We start from the raw sequence: 15,717 nt of genomic DNA on the forward strand, positions 1-15,717 counted from the left end.
TTCCCCGGCCTTTTCGCGCGCGCCGCGCTTCATCTAGACGACAGTCATAATTTACAGATTACATTGTTGATGGTGTTGATTCTGCTGAAGTGAAAATTTTGAATAATCTCTTTAAGAGCCATCAATAAAAATTATCATTTAGTAAATTAGCCAATTTGTAGGAGTGAAGAGCGACAAGGCAAACGCAAAGTATTTTTATCACTTTTGGCCAAAGTTTCTTCGCATACCGAAAATGTCAGTGGGGGAGGAGAGACACATTCGCACACCCAAATACACTTTTCCGCACCCTCTGCGAAGCATCGTCTGTTTCTAGGCATGAGAAATTGTGTTTAGGGGTGATTTTCTCAAGGGTTCTCTTCCCCAAAGTTATGGCGTCAAATGTCGGAGTGTAGATGATGTAATTTTTCTCTCTCTCTCTCACCCGCAGAACACACGTGGTCCGTTCAAGTTCAGCGCAAGGGTTTGGCTGAGGATAAGGGCATTATTGGGAACTATCACTTGTGTCTCACGGAGAAGTCCCTCACGCTGGTGCGTGTGGGAGCCGCCACGACAACAGGCGGAGACCACAGGCTGGGCAGCGTGGAGTTCCTCCTCACCACGATCCGGCGCTGCGGCAACACTCAATGCTTCTTCTACATGGAAGTTGGCCGGCACAGTGCAATTGGTGCTGGAGAGCTCTGGATGGAGACACAAGATCCCTTCATAGCGGAGAACATGCACCAGACAATTATCACGTAAGTTCGACTCGTTGAGACACTTTTCGAATATAACATTCTCATCCTGATTTATCTGCCTGTGTGTAGCGCATCGGCGAGCTGCAAGAATCGCGAGGACTACATTGGGCCAGTGAGACCGCGATCCTCGTCAGCCAATGAGGCGTCGAAGCCCATCTCGATGGCGATGCGGCGTCAGACCCATGTCGGCCAGAAGCCCATGAATTTTTCACCATCAGGTGGTAAGTCAAATATTGTCACACCCCCGCATTCTCATTTCTTTGCACCGCCCACCCTTCGGGGCAAGAAGCGAAACATCCACACCAGAACCTATATTTTCACCAACTCTCTAGTGTATATTTTGGCCCTTAATTGTAGAGAAATGAAACTACCTAAAGAGTCAGTGGATTATCACATATTCATTTATCCACTCTTAGCGTGTATGAATTCGATTTTTCTGAAATTTTTCTCCTTATATGTAAATATAATTAGTGAGAATTCATACCTAAAGTTGGCTTTAATAGTTACACATTTTGATTAGATTTTCTCTCTTTTTCCACTCACATTGTAAATTTTCTTCCCCTCTTTTATTCTCTTGAATTATAATTGATGTTGTGGCGTTAAGTAGAATAGTGTTTGGTCATGCATTTAATTAATCAATTTAATAACAGTTAAAGTATCGTAATTGGCACTGTAGCGTTTATTTTGGAAATGATTTAGTGTTCCCTTATTAGCGGCATTTCATAAATTAAACATAGGAATTGAGTATTAGAAATTCACCCTTTCCCTCGTATTTTTTGGAGTGCAGCTTTAAGACGAGTAGTTAGAGATCTCTAATATGTGTTTTAATCCCACCTGTAACTTCGTAATTGTGATTAAACCTAATTTATTTATCAATATGATTGTATATTTTCGTTCATTTTCAATTTGAATTATATCATTTCACATTGTGTTTCACTTTTACAAAATAACTTATCATTTTTATTACTGTTTCCTATTTTCGGAATTTATTTTCTTGAGGAAGACTTGTTTAGTTGATTGTGAATGCATTCTATTTCGAAATTTTTGTTATGTTCTACTTTTGCGCATTCATTTCTTCTGTAACATTTTATGTAATTTAGTGAGAGGCAGAAAACTATGTCAGCTGAAGGAGTAAAAAAATTTGCACAGAAATTGCATTTAAATAGATTCTGTCGTCTCTTGAGTGTCTCTTTGTCCGTTGTTTTTTTTTTTCAATTGAAACGGTTTCGCGCAAGGATAGAAGAAAATGTATTTCTTTGGCAATTAGAGAAGCACACGCTTTTTTCCAAATTTTATCTATTTTTCGTATGTTTATGTGGTTCCACATAAAAATCTTTTCAATTGGAATTGATATAATTTAGTGATAAGAAACATAGGCTAAAATGTTAGTCTTAATTGGCATTATCACACACAATTCTTTTGGGTTAGGTATATTCATAGTAAAATATAGAGTATATGCAAAATAAAATGAATATTTGAGAGGATACGAAAAAAACAACAAAAAATTCTTTGGTGCAATTTGCAGAAAGTCCACCAGCAAATGCGTCTACTTTTAGTACATGTAGTTCAGCTTGCACAGTTGTTCAGGCCCCGAATTTCAAAAGTGCACAACAGGACACTTTTTCATGCCACGATGGAGGCAGTCCAGAAAAGAATCCTCTGACCTGTAGTCACGAGGAGGACATGATCCTAAGTCAACATGATGGTACGCCAAATTGAAATTATGCAAAATTTATTTACCATATGATTATCCAAAAATTTATATACTATGTCTTTTTAATTGCCAATTGGTTGCATTTGACTCCTGTTTTTATTTTGTCTAATTGGATATTTTCATTTGATTGAGGCGAATGTTGATTTAATCTCACCATACAAATCATCATAATTCATTCATTTCATCTCTATCACAATTGTACCAGCATTTTTTTCATGTCATTTCTGGCGAGAAGTAACTTATAATGCAGATAAAATGCTATAATACATTCAATGTGTCTCAATCGCAAGCTTAGCTTAGCACAAATAGTATCGCTGCATTATATTGAATTTCATGCAATTAAACCACACACAAAATCATCTTTAAGGATTTCTCCTTGACGAAGGAAATGCGAAGTTAGTTGCTTAATTTCTCAGCCTTGGTTAAGGAGAATTCTCAGTATGACATCAGGGCTAAATGGGTGGAAAAGTTAACTCACGAGGGCAATATTGTCAGTGTCTTGTCAGATGGTTTTTGGCTCATAAAAAATTATATTCCTCATCATAGTGAAAATTGTCCTCTCTTGACACGAGAAATTGTCAAGAGAGTCCTGAAGTGCTTGAGAAAGTTTTTCTTCTCCTTTATTTCTTCATGTGTTCTTCGTGTTTTTTTTTTCCTTGTCTTCCCTGAGAAAGATGTGAAATAAGAAGCATGATTTTGGATAATGACTTCTGCAATTGAATACTATCTCTATATAGCTTCAAGAATTCACACAGAACTTTATATGCATGCAATCTGCTTTATGCAATCTACTTGCAAAATATATTTCAGATTTAGAGATATACTTACATATGTATAATTTCCCACTCCATGTCCTTTTCCGTCTGTTGAAGCGGTTTGTGAGAGTGTGGAGAAAGAAGAAAAAAAAAGAACTAGAATCCTCTTATTGTTTCCAAAATGTGTGCAAAATTGTTTAACGTGTTGGATAATGTTGCCATGCCGCAAATATATATTCTCATCCGCTCTTCCATATGTGTGATGCACAAGATTAATCCGATAAATAAGAATGGGATTGGAGATGCTGTGCGCGCGGGGTGTGTGAGAGTGAAGGGAGTTTAGAAGAAGGCCAGATTAATTTATTTCTATGTGTTTAGTGAGAGCACATATGAGGGAAATAAATTATTCGGAATATCACGGAAACTTTTCCAATTTTCGTTTTTGGCTATTTGTAAATGATTCGCCATGGCGTTAGTCGAATTGGCATCAGGTGGTCGCTTTACTTCTCCCTCTTTCTTTTTAGCGTCTCTGGATTAAGAGAGTTAGCGCTGGTGGGGAAAATTCAGTTGTACAAAAAATACTAAAGATAGTCGATATGTTCTTTAGAGGAAAAATAGATGAAGAAACTTTTATTAGGAAATTCGTCCATTAACTTTCTCACAAATAGATAATAAAATTATATCTTTACATCTACTTTTTTGATTTTACATGCATTTCCTTTGTAGTCACCTTTTAAGAGCTCCCAGTTAATTTACCTTAATGTGAAACATCCTATTTGATTTTCTTTCCCCTTTAGCGCATTGCTTTTAACTCCACTAACTTCCGACCTATATATATATAAATATAATGTTGTCTTGTGTGAAGGAGTTCTAATTTGCGAGAGAATTGTATTAACCCAGTGATGATGGACGATACCAAAAAAAACAACCATTGCTGCTTTCTTACAGTCATGTCAACCACTTCTAATTGTTGCTCTACTATCATCTCAACAACTACTCCTGCCATAACAAGAACTACTTACAATCCGCAGTATCCCTCGACGGCCCCATTGCGCCCTTTGATGGCGCAGAGGCGTCATTCGGTGTCAGGTACCATTAATTTTGCTCTAGCACCCACTTTCTTATTAACTTGCGAGTCTCATTTGCTAGTCATCCCACACACTTTACAACTTTTTGATCCTCCGTTCTCAAAACTTTGAGTCTCTTGCTGAAAAGTCTGTATGGACCCACTTTTGGGTATTTTCTCCAGCGAGTAAATTATATAATCTGCAAAGTGTCCGATATACTTTTAAATGTGCACACGCGAAAGAGAGACAGAGAGAGAGAGAGACTCTTAGTAGTGAGAATTGAGGAGTAATATTAGCGATTGTGTTTGATGAAGTTCCCCAGTGATCACGCAGTACGGAGTGATTGAAAAATGGGAGGATGTTTGACCTCTCCAGATTGGTATTTGTAGTGTTGAACTCAATTTTCACAAAGAAAATTTATGCTTTATTAACACTTTACCCAATACGCGCTGGAAGAGTATAATCAGCATAGTTTTGAGTTGTAAATTGTTTTCATTAGACAGAATTTACAGCATTCCTTTCACCCCGCTTTATACCATCTCTTTTTACATCCAAACCTTCTTTCTTTTCTACCTATTTCCTGAATTAATAACTATTTATTATACGGTTTATTTGACAATGTTACACTTCGATGCGAACATCATCGTTTGTCCCACAAAGACTTTACTGGGTTTCATTCACTTGTTGGCGCCAAATTGAGGATAATGCAGTAGTTAATATATGGCAGAATGATGAATGACAGAGTTGAAAAATCTCTCAATTTGTAACCAATATTATGGCGTTACTCTTCTTCCCATGATTTGTCATGTGTTAAGTCATAAAAGCAATTAAGGATAATTATAGTTTTATAGCGTCTCATTTTATTTCATCAATGAACATGTAATATTGAAAATTAGAGTGTGTAACAGTGGCTTTTTTGTGCGGTGTCGAAGGCAACAACAACAACAAAAACTGGGAAAACACAGTCAATAGGGAGAGGGCATAAAAACTGGCATTAGAGGAAGTTAATTGAGCTCTCTGTGACGAGAGAGGGAGAGAGAGAGAGAGATGAGTGAGAGAAACCTTCATGCAAAAATGGAATCGTTATCGGGATTTGTTGCCCTTGTGAGGAGGCAAAAACTATACACAGAGAAAAAAGGCATTGAGAGCAGAGCCACAGAAAACGGAGAAAAACTATAGCATTAAAATCGATAATGATTTATTCACACCATAATCACCAGTTGTGCCTGGCTTGGGAGAGTTCTTTGCATAAATTTCGAATTGCACTTTTAATGACCTCCTCTTATCAGTTGCTCAGAGCGGGCAGGAGAGGCTTCAGTTTGCCATGCAAAAGTTTGAATTTTGTCGATTCCGCTTGCGGAGTTTCTCATGAGGCAGCGGCACGATTTTTCCTTGAACTTACCAACGGAAGTTTTGATGATCTTTTCTGTTGTGCGCGCGCGATTTGGTCATGCACAAACTGTTGTAATAGAGAGTATAATGTTTGTGGATTTCCCAACACATGCCAATTGATATCATATTGATAATCTTGCGGCGAGCGTGGGGTGAAAAAAAAAGAAGAAGATTGGTGAGAAATGGAAGAGACAGAGGGAAAAAACACCACACAAATAGTAATTAATAAATGGAAAAATACAACCATTTATTCAATGAGCAATAATTTTCCATTCGGAGCAAATTGAGTTTTCCTTCGGCGCGCGCGCGCGTGAAGGAACAAGAGAGTGCATACAGTAGAAGAGAGGAAATTCAGTGAAGGAAAAAATTGCATATTTGTCCAACTGAATGTTGACGTTGGTAATTAAGTTGGAAAAGTCACAATTTCAACGTCATCATCATAAATTTTAATGCGGTGCGCTTGTCTCCTCTTTATATTTACTTCACACTTGCGTGGAGAAATTGTTACTTTATGCATGCAGTTATTGTGCATATGATGGGATTGGAGGGAGGGAAAAAGGGTTGGCGAGAGACCCTGACATTGCATTTGCGTGAATACTTGTGGAGCTCACATGGCTAGGAATTAGCCCTGACATTTCCACACCCACAATCTCTGTCGTGCTTTCTTTCCTCCCACTCGCATTTGCACTGATTGTTTTCACTTTGAGCACTCTCTGTGCGTGCGAATTGGGCGACACGAGAGGATTTCTTGTCACTGAGACAATTCCGCCAGGGACTACAAATTGATTTCCTTCCTCTCTAGAGCCTCAGAGTGGAGTCACTCAAGGTGTGATGATGATTTCACAATACATATACTTTATATTTTTCCCTCGCGAGTTGTGACAACACTTGCGAACTGATCCTAATCTTGTTTAGATAACTGTAGAGTAATTTCACGTTGTGATTTCTTATTGTTTACTCAAGGAGAATCACTTGATGAGTGAAACAGAGACAATTCACCAGAGCAAATCAATCCCATTTTTGGCTCATATCACAAGAAGTGTAGTCATGATGTTTCCATCCCTTCATTCACTGAGATATGATGTACTTTCTCCCCTCGTGCTTACATCGCTCTCTGTGCTCTATAATTTTCCATATGAAGTGTTGAACGAAATAATAAGTTTTGCTGCACTGCTCGAGGAGAGTGGGAAGTTTTCTCGGATTCCTTGTGCTAAATATGGGGTGATGGAGAGAAGTCAGTAGTGTAAAAATGCCAGTGAATTTATGCGAATAAGAGGGAGAGAGAAGAATTATTATAATGCCTCCATGCTACAATATATAATTATGAGCTGAACAAATTGACTGACACATGAACTGACACGCTGTTGTTTACAAACACCTTTGAGGCGCCACAATGCTTTATTAATTTCCTCCACTCGCGGCTTGGAAGTGGGATTTAATTCACTCTCGAGCAACACGCGTTTACTCGGGAAAATTATCTATAATATCTTCATCTTATCATTCTCCCCTTCTCCACACACACACGCTGGCTGTGCAATGATGAAAAATTGCACTCGCGACTGCAATTCTTAATCCGGGATTCTCAGTCCATGGGAAATTTCACCCATATATTGCACTGACAGTCTCAATTGTTGCGCATTCGTCAGAGAGGAAAGAGTGTGAAAAATCGTCATTGAGAATGTTATTTGCGCGCGCTTTTCATGTGCGTCAAAATGCGACGGAGAAGAGTGAGGGAAAATGTATGAAATGTGGCGTTTCAATAAGTGTATGCATTAGCAATATTTTATACGTGTGTGGAGAGATAAGAAAAATGCTTCTAAAAGTTCTAATTTTCAAACCATTTCCTCTGCGCATTAATTAAAATCAACGAACCACTGCTAATGCGCTCCCTCTTGTCTTTTAGTTAATGATGTAAAGGGGCATATAATAACTTATGGGGAATGATTTTCAAAACAATTAGAGAAAAACAAGAGAGGTGTAAAGCACCATCATTGAGGGTGATGATGAGCGCGCGAGTCGAGAGAAGGAAACCAAATTGATGCCTTCTAATTGATTGTGGATTTTATATGTCTTAAAAAATTCAGCGTTGAAACAATAAAATTTGAATTAACACACAATTGACCTCTTCCACTGTTTATATATTACATTTTTTCCAAGCTTCCAACTTAATTATGACGGTGTTGTTGATTCTTTTTCGTACCACGATGCGCCTCAAGAGGACAACAAAGTGGCGAAGGAATGAATGATAATAATTCACTATGAGAGGGGCAAATAATATTGGTGAATCTTAAGGAAGGAGAGCAGAAAATGCAATTAAATTATTTGTGTGTGTCAGAAATATTGTATTTCCGTCTCATAACATTAATGAGCTTAACGATCTCATTTATTTTGTCAGAGTGCAGCGCATTTTTAGGAGATCTATTTTTTCTTGAGGGGCAAATGCTCTTTAATTTAATCAAACTCATTGACAATTTTACGGTTGTGCATTTTCACATTTTAATGTTTTCAATTTGGACGGATTTTTTTTCCTTTTCCGCAGTATAATTGTCACTCTGTGAAGCTAAAGTGATTGTAAAATATTTAATAGTCTTCTTAAGGGCGAGAGCATCGGCCATAAAATAGTTTAAAGTAATTGCCTTGTCAATGGCGAGGAACAGAAGACGAGGCGATATAGGATGAAAATTTACCAAATATCCTTCTATATAATTCTAAAGGCACACTATCGTCGCTTTCAGTGAGGGAAGAAGAATGAGTAAAAGCGATGTGGAAAGAGGGAAACGACTGAGGAAAAAGAGAAAGAGAGAGGCTGTAAATGTGCAATAGACTCTTGAGATTTTCTCATATTGTGAGGATTTTCCTCTTAGGCACGCCAAATGGATGGGGAACACTATGTATTCTCTCCTCAGTGGGACCAATAATTCCTCTATGTGTGTTAAAAAATATTGCTATTACTACAATGGAATATAAAGGAGAATCGTGTGTGGAGAATATTGTAAAATATAGGCGATGGTTTTTATTTCCATGCCATTGCAAACAAGAAAAGAGAGGAGGGCAAAAGATACACATTTACCGGGATGAAAATCTCCCCACACACACACACACCACAGATGAAAAGCTCTGGCAAGAGCACACGCAGATGAGAGGATCCAAAGATAGTGAATAATGGAGGAAATATCTCACAAAAGGCATAATCCTACTCATATGGGACAAACTTTCCACACACACTCACTCACTTTCTTACCCATAACAATCATTTGCCATCTCATTAACATTTTAATCTCTTCATTTAAATTGTTGCTGAGAGTTGTAACAGAATTCTCTGCTGAAGTGGCTGCTCGCCGTTGCGTTGGTATTACTAATTCCTTTTGCAGAAGCCCTAATTTTTTTTTTAATATCCGCCTTTATGCATAATATTTTCTTGTTTAAATTGGCTACTTAATGGCATTTGAAGTAATCTTAAGGATCATATTGGATAAATTTCACTCGAATTCATAAGAAATTTTCATTGTTCATTCACTATGAATTGGCTTTTATTGGATGTTTTTCAATCTCTAGCTTTTTTTTCAAAATTTCTACAATTTTGCAAATAGGTCAAAATTTTCAAAAGTCCAAAATTCCTTTATCGCGCTTAATAACAAGAAGTAAACTTTCCCAATTTTGCATGCGACACATACAAAGAAATATGAGAATCCAACAACATGATGTGTATTTTGAAGATTCCGCCCTATTTGCAAGATTAGATTGTTTCTCTCTCTATGTTCAAATGTTCTTCCTCTTTATCACCTCTCGTTCTTCGTTTTCCGTTGGGCACTAACATGGCTCCTATTCCACCGGGACTGCTGTGGTCCTAATGTGTGCGCCCTATTCTCTGTGTGTCTAAAATCGCGCCATTGTCCGTTCTTCTAATTCACAGCGGCGGTCGCGGCGTCCACATCATGCCACCAAAGGGCACTGTCGCTGCCGTGCGCGGCGGCAGTGCTCAGCGCCGCGCCGTCTTCATCCTCTGTCACAGCATCCGCATCTGCGAAGGCGGGCGGGTCGGGCGTGCAGCCGGTGCACCAGCGAACGCGCTCACTGCCGCTCACGGAGGAGACGGCCATCGTGGTGCCGATGCCGCGCGTTGTCAATTGCACATGTCCCATGGACGGGGCTCCGAATTCCCTCTGTTCGCACAGAATTCCACATGGAGCCACGCCAGTGTCGGATGGTGGCCATCTCAATAACAACCACCTGCCGCCGTGCGTGGGCAATTGTCCCGAGATGAACAATAATCGCGATCAGCAGCGAGATTTCCCGCCCATCGCGCACCATCACCTTCATCATCACCATCATCACATGTCCACCACGTCCATGGAGAGTATCGTGGAGGATCAGGCGCTGGCCAGTGCGGAGCCGGACGAGAAGCCGAAGAGTGTGGCGCCGACGAGGAAGATCAGTGGCGGCAAGTTCCCAGGAGCTTCCGCCTCCTTCTCGGGCGGATCGCCTCTGTTGATGCGCCGCGCGCGAAATGCGAGCTCGGCGAGGAGTACGTATCTCTGTCTAAAGCCACTCACTCCCTCCCTGCCTCCAAAATGTTGTATATCTCTCTCTTCAACTGCTCCACCGGAAGTTTGTGGCGTGTGTGAGTGTGTGTGAAGCGCCCTGGAAGAGAGTCTTGTGCTGGCCAAGATTGAGTGCAACGCCGCAGAGACTTATCTCTCTCACCTCGAAAGGTGTGAATGGTGCGCGGCTGAACAATTAACATGTTCATTTTCATTGGCTGCACATGAAAAGCCATAAATATTTGATCTGAATAATATCCATAGGATAATGCCATCAAGATGCAAATGATGGCGCAGAGAGAAAAACCTTTACTGATTTGCATAGACATGAACACTAATTACACTTGTCTCACCTTTCAATTCGCATCAGAATGCCCATCGCACTTGATGAAGAAGCTCAAGCAGCAAGATCAAGTCAAATTCAGGACTCGCAGTTAGTTTTTTTTTTTATTTCACATACTTAAAGTGTTAACTTTTAATTATATACACAACATAATTCCCTGAAGTATGTGCAAATTACACTGTAATCCCTTAAATATCTCACAGCATCAACAGGTCGCCCTGAACCACCCTCTCGGCATTACAGAAAATAACACAAGATGTGTGCAGTACAATGATAGGGGGTGAAAATGATGAGAATTGGAATGTTCCCGAAAACTATCAACTATTCGCATAAGATAAATACTCTCACTTTATACATACTCCCCAGCTTAATCGTATATTTTCAATCTTATGCGCATTTTCTGAGACGAGTGAGGGCTCAAGTGTTTGTCACATGTTTATCTCCTTTTGCCGCCACAGTTGGAGTGTTGGAAAAACACAATTTGCAAGCATCCGAAGACATTTCTTCGTACAAGAATGGGCAAAAGAGAGAGAGAGAGAGAGAGAGAGAGTCTCTGTGGCTCTGTTTGCAAGAGAAAATAATCAAGTGCGGTTTTGGGAAAGAGACGGTATTTTGGGAATGTAATTCTGACCCGAAGGGTGGCTTTAGTATTGGGCTTTAGTATGCCAATACAACACTACATAATATTTTCACCATAAGCATTATGTTGTGCTTTCCAGAAGCTCTCCTCCACACTCTGGTTGAAATTTTTCCACTGTGTGATTCCAATTTGTGTGACATCACTATGTTTTTGGGCGGGGGTGCAAAGATGGGAGAGCATCTCTCCCACTGAACTGATATTAGCCAATATTGTGAGGTGGTTTCCATTCTCATTTCTGTCTTGTGTTTTCCTCTTTTTTTTCTTCTTCTTTTGGGGCTTCCACGATACGGTTCAATCGATTTTTGCACCATCGTCATATTTCTAATATTGGTAGGTATATTATAGTTTTTTCCCTTTCACTCTCACACCCTTGCCGATGTTGAGCGCGCGGAGGGGGTTGGTGTGCGCACCCCAATAAATAATTCAAGGGTCTTGCAAGAAAAGCCACACTACTTGAATTTGTTTGCGCCGCACTACTATGTTGCCCTCCTCACTATATTATGTACACTCACTCATCCTATTTACAATTTGTTTCGCCTTATTGTTGTTTACTTGTCTGATTACCCAGTGTATCCATTGGTTTTCGGATATTTGTTGCTATGCCCTGTGAGTGATGGCAGAAGACTCTTATGGCGAAAGCTCATCGACGAGGAGCGATGGAGAAAAAGTTCATTTCACCCCCACCCCGCCCGGAGAGTGGAGGAATTTTTGCCTTCCTTGGGAGAAGCAGAAGATCTTTTTCTTTGCCTGATTTTATTGCGTTCGTTAGATTGAACTTTTTTCCATCGCACCGAACTTTTCTCACTCACCCAGAGCAAATTCACCCTCTCTATCTCTTCTTGCCGCATGCAAAGACATTCCCGGAGTGTCTCTGAGGAGGATACAAGAAATTACCAGTGCGAAGTGCCCGCGAGATTGTGAAGAGAGTGGGTGGAATTGTAACAGAATTATCTTGGTATATACTTTGGGTCGCAGAGAAACATATGTAGCTTTATGCCGTGAGCGCATAACATGGAAAAGTTGAGTGGAGAGAAGTTTTTGCCCTGCGAAATTGAGTTATTAATTTTTATTCTCCTTCATCCCTTTGATTGCGATGATAATCCTTCACTGTGTGAGCTTTTCTCCCTGTGGTTTTATGCGCTGAATTGTTGACATGAGACAGTGGCTGCGGAGTAAAAAGAGTGTGCTTTTTGTCACGCTGAGGGAGCGCCTCGCGAGAATGAGGTTATCACATTACACCACCTCAACACTGTGTTCTTTATTTACTCCCCGATAAGTGATTGTATAGGTTTTTGTAAAAAGCTCTGTTACCACATTAATTTATTTATTGTACATTCTTTGCATATATTCTTTACTGTTTGTGTTCAATAATCCTCTGATGTGACTAAAATTGTCCGAACACGAACTCTTCACAAGAACAGTATGTATAGTGATTGGGAGCGGGACTAACTCTTGATAGTGATTGCGGGATGGTGATTTGGGCACAGGCAAGAAGTGAATCTCACGTTTTTACTATCATACGCAGTGTGTATGTGCAAAATTCCATCTATAATTTATTCCTTGAATGATAAATTGCTGAAATTTGCGTGCAAGTGTGTGTGAGTGTGTGTGAACTGACCTCAATTAAGATGCTTTCTTTCGATTTATTATAACTATTCATTTATCACAGAACCATGAAATTTTTTCCATTGTCATTATTCAAATGACTGCTACAATACAGTAACTTTATTTTCGCATTCCTTCACACCATCCTCATATTCCTTTTGACTATCCAACTTAGCGTCTAAGAGCTTTTTTCACTCTCTCTCGAGAGAAAGAGAGAAATGGAGTGAGAAAATATGTCTCATGGTTGTACTGCGCCCTTGGGGAGATGTGGTCTAATTTCTTCTTGTCTGCCTCCCCCACAAGGTTCGGCCATGAAGAGGGAGCGCTGCGACAGTCTCCCGTCGCGAAATCGCGCCATCAGCGAGAGTAGCCAGCAGAACAACACATCGATGCCACCGCCGAGGTCGATTCCCTCCAATCGCCCTCACTCCATGTACAACCGACACAGCAACAGCCCGCCGGTGAACTCCTGCCCGCTGAGTCCGTCTGGGGCGTGTTCGGAGAGCGACGGCTCCTCGCTCAGCATCGATGAGACTGACGGCTTTGGGCAGTCGCTCACACCGGACGAGTATGGTCACCACTTCCGCAGCTATATGGGGTGAGTAATTGCCTTGCCGGCGAAAGAATCGTCAAGCTCATCTCCCTCCCTCTCTCTCTCTGTTTAGTGGCATGTCGCAGGAGTCGGCGATTTTGGAGGAGAACTCCGACGAGTACTGGAACGGGGACAAGAAGCTGCACTCCATGTACGACAGGAACCACAGGGGAATCACACAGAATGGCACTTCGTTGTCGCTGCCCATTGCCCAGAGCCAGGGCCAGCGGAAAGGCAGCCCGGCGCCGCCAGTGGGCTCTGTGGAAGGGCGCAGCAGCTACATCGAGATGTACAGTCCGTGCGGCAGCTCGCCCGGCGATCCCACGGGCTCCTCTGGGTATCTGCCCATGTCGCCGGGTGTGGACTTCGGCCGAGGCGTGTATACAGGGAGCTCGGGCGTGCACAGTCGTGCCTCGAGTCTGGCTGAGGAGGGCGTGGACGGTGGATCGCAGCACGATCAGTATGTGGACATGGATGCGTCGCATCGACACCATGGCATGAGTGGCATGAGCTCGGCGGCGAGCAGTTCCAGCATCACGTCGGGAACGCCGTCTACGGACACGCGCTTTGCCGACTATCCGCTGGAGAAGGTGTTTGCGCGCTTTACGCCCGATGAGGAGGACAACTCCTCGCGCGATCGACCAATCCGAGCGTATTCGGTGGGCAGTCGAATGGAGCACAACAAGAGGAAGTTTCGCATAGATCTCCTGAACACGGACAATTCGAGCCTTAGAGCTCGGGCGTTCTCTCTTGGGTCGCGTGCCAAAGTGCCACGTTCGGAGCAGTACAAGAGTGGTCACAGCCAATCCACCATTGCGCAGACGAATCTAGCCAACAACAATGGATCGGCCAAAGGTGGGAAAAAGTCCTCGAGTGCACCGATGCTGGACAAGAGGACGAATCAGGAGCTGATGGATGACTTCATGGAGATTGACTTCTCGCGGGGCGACGAAGAGACTCCCACGTCAACCATGCCCATGCCTGCGCTCTCATCGCAGTCCTCAGAGTCGTGCAACTTCCCGCACGACATCACGTACGGCGGCCGCACGGCGGACACCACGGATGGCTATGTGGAGATGAGACCGGTGGCGGTGACGAAGAGTCCCAGCCTGTCCAGTTCTCCTGTGAAGTCGTACATGTCGCCGCGAACGGTGCCGCTGCGATCTCTGGTGAAGAACAACAACAACATGGACATGTCGCCTGTGTTGGGCAGGGCTGCGCCCAGCGGAGCGGTGCTGGCCACCTCTCCGAAAACCTCCACAACGTCCGACGACTACCTGAACATGAGCCCAGTGGAGGGCATCCATGAGAAGATGGATGTGGACATGCCGCGGATGTCCAGTGCGCCCGAAGGGTACATTGAGATGTCGTGGCCGAAGAATAGCAAGACTGTCAACAATAACACCATCCCTGAGAAGCCGGCGTCGGATGAGTACATCAACATGAGCTTTCAGGGTGTGCGGCGGAATGGTGGGGCGAAGAGGGAGTCGTCGGGAAATGGACAAAGGATGACTTCCATGCCGATCAATATTCAGCAAGGGAAGCAGAATTTGTATGCCGGCAGGAGTTCGCTGACGGGAAAGAGTGAGAGTCAGCAGTCCTTTCTGCCGCTGACCGGAGGCTCGACGGGTCAACAGCCGGCTCACAGGTCAGAGTCAAAGGACAGTGGCATTGTGACGCCAACAGGATCAAATGCTGCCATCTTCCCGTTCAGCCCGAGCAGCCCGATGAAACCATTCCAGCACGTGGAGGCGCGCAAGTGCCTGGTGGATGGCACCAGCGGCACACTCATGCTGGCCGAGGAGGAGGTGTCCCACGGAAGCAGCGGCGTGGCCACGCCAACCACTCCTGTGCCCATGGAGGGCATCTCGACGGAGGAGTGCTCGGGCAAGGGCCTGCGGAAGTGCCATGCCGAGGAGATGCTGGAGAATCGCTACGTCGATTCTGTGACGCAACAGACGAAGATCCGGCGGCTGTCGATGGAGGTGCCGGACTATGTGAACTGCCCACCGGTGGGCGTGCGGAAGATCACGCCGTCAGTCTCACCGCTGAGGAACAGTGCTGAGGACGTGGCTGGGGACTATGTGCTGATGAGGCCTTCCACGACCACCGCCAGCACGACGGTGCCGAAGAGGGTGACTCCGCTGAGCAACAACTCCAGCCAGATCTCTCTTAACACCTTCGAGGGCTTCATCCCCATCGCCTCGGCCGAAGAGGCGGCGCGAGAGGAGAAGGTTGTGAGTCCTCGTATCACGCATCCCTCGTCACTCAAGCGTCCTTTCTGGTAAGTGTTTGTGTGTGAATCCTGTGGATTGGTGTGCTGCAGTGTGCTGA

General features: G+C 43.0%; 1 protein-coding gene across 4 annotated transcripts in view; it reads left to right on the forward strand.

Annotated features, from left to right (window-relative positions):
* LOC132262915 (insulin receptor substrate 2-B) overlaps positions 1 to 15,717 on the forward strand; it is an 89,477-nt gene that overhangs the window by 68,592 nt on the left and 5,168 nt on the right. For all 4 annotated transcript variants that reach the window (XM_059762405.1, XM_059762406.1, XM_059762404.1 and 1 more), the window contains 4 exons: positions 428 to 734; positions 804 to 955; positions 13,095 to 13,389; positions 13,457 to 15,667. In XM_059762405.1, coding sequence (XP_059618388.1) covers positions 428 to 734; positions 804 to 955; positions 13,095 to 13,389; positions 13,457 to 15,667 — 2,965 coding nt within the window. The remainder of the gene's footprint in view (positions 1 to 427; positions 735 to 803; positions 956 to 13,094; positions 13,390 to 13,456; positions 15,668 to 15,717) is intronic.

This window comes from Phlebotomus argentipes, unplaced genomic scaffold (genome assembly GCF_947086385.1).
Source record: "Phlebotomus argentipes unplaced genomic scaffold, Phlebotomus argentipes genome assembly contig_15, whole genome shotgun sequence".
NCBI classification, from domain to species: domain Eukaryota; kingdom Metazoa; phylum Arthropoda; class Insecta; order Diptera; family Psychodidae; genus Phlebotomus; species Phlebotomus argentipes.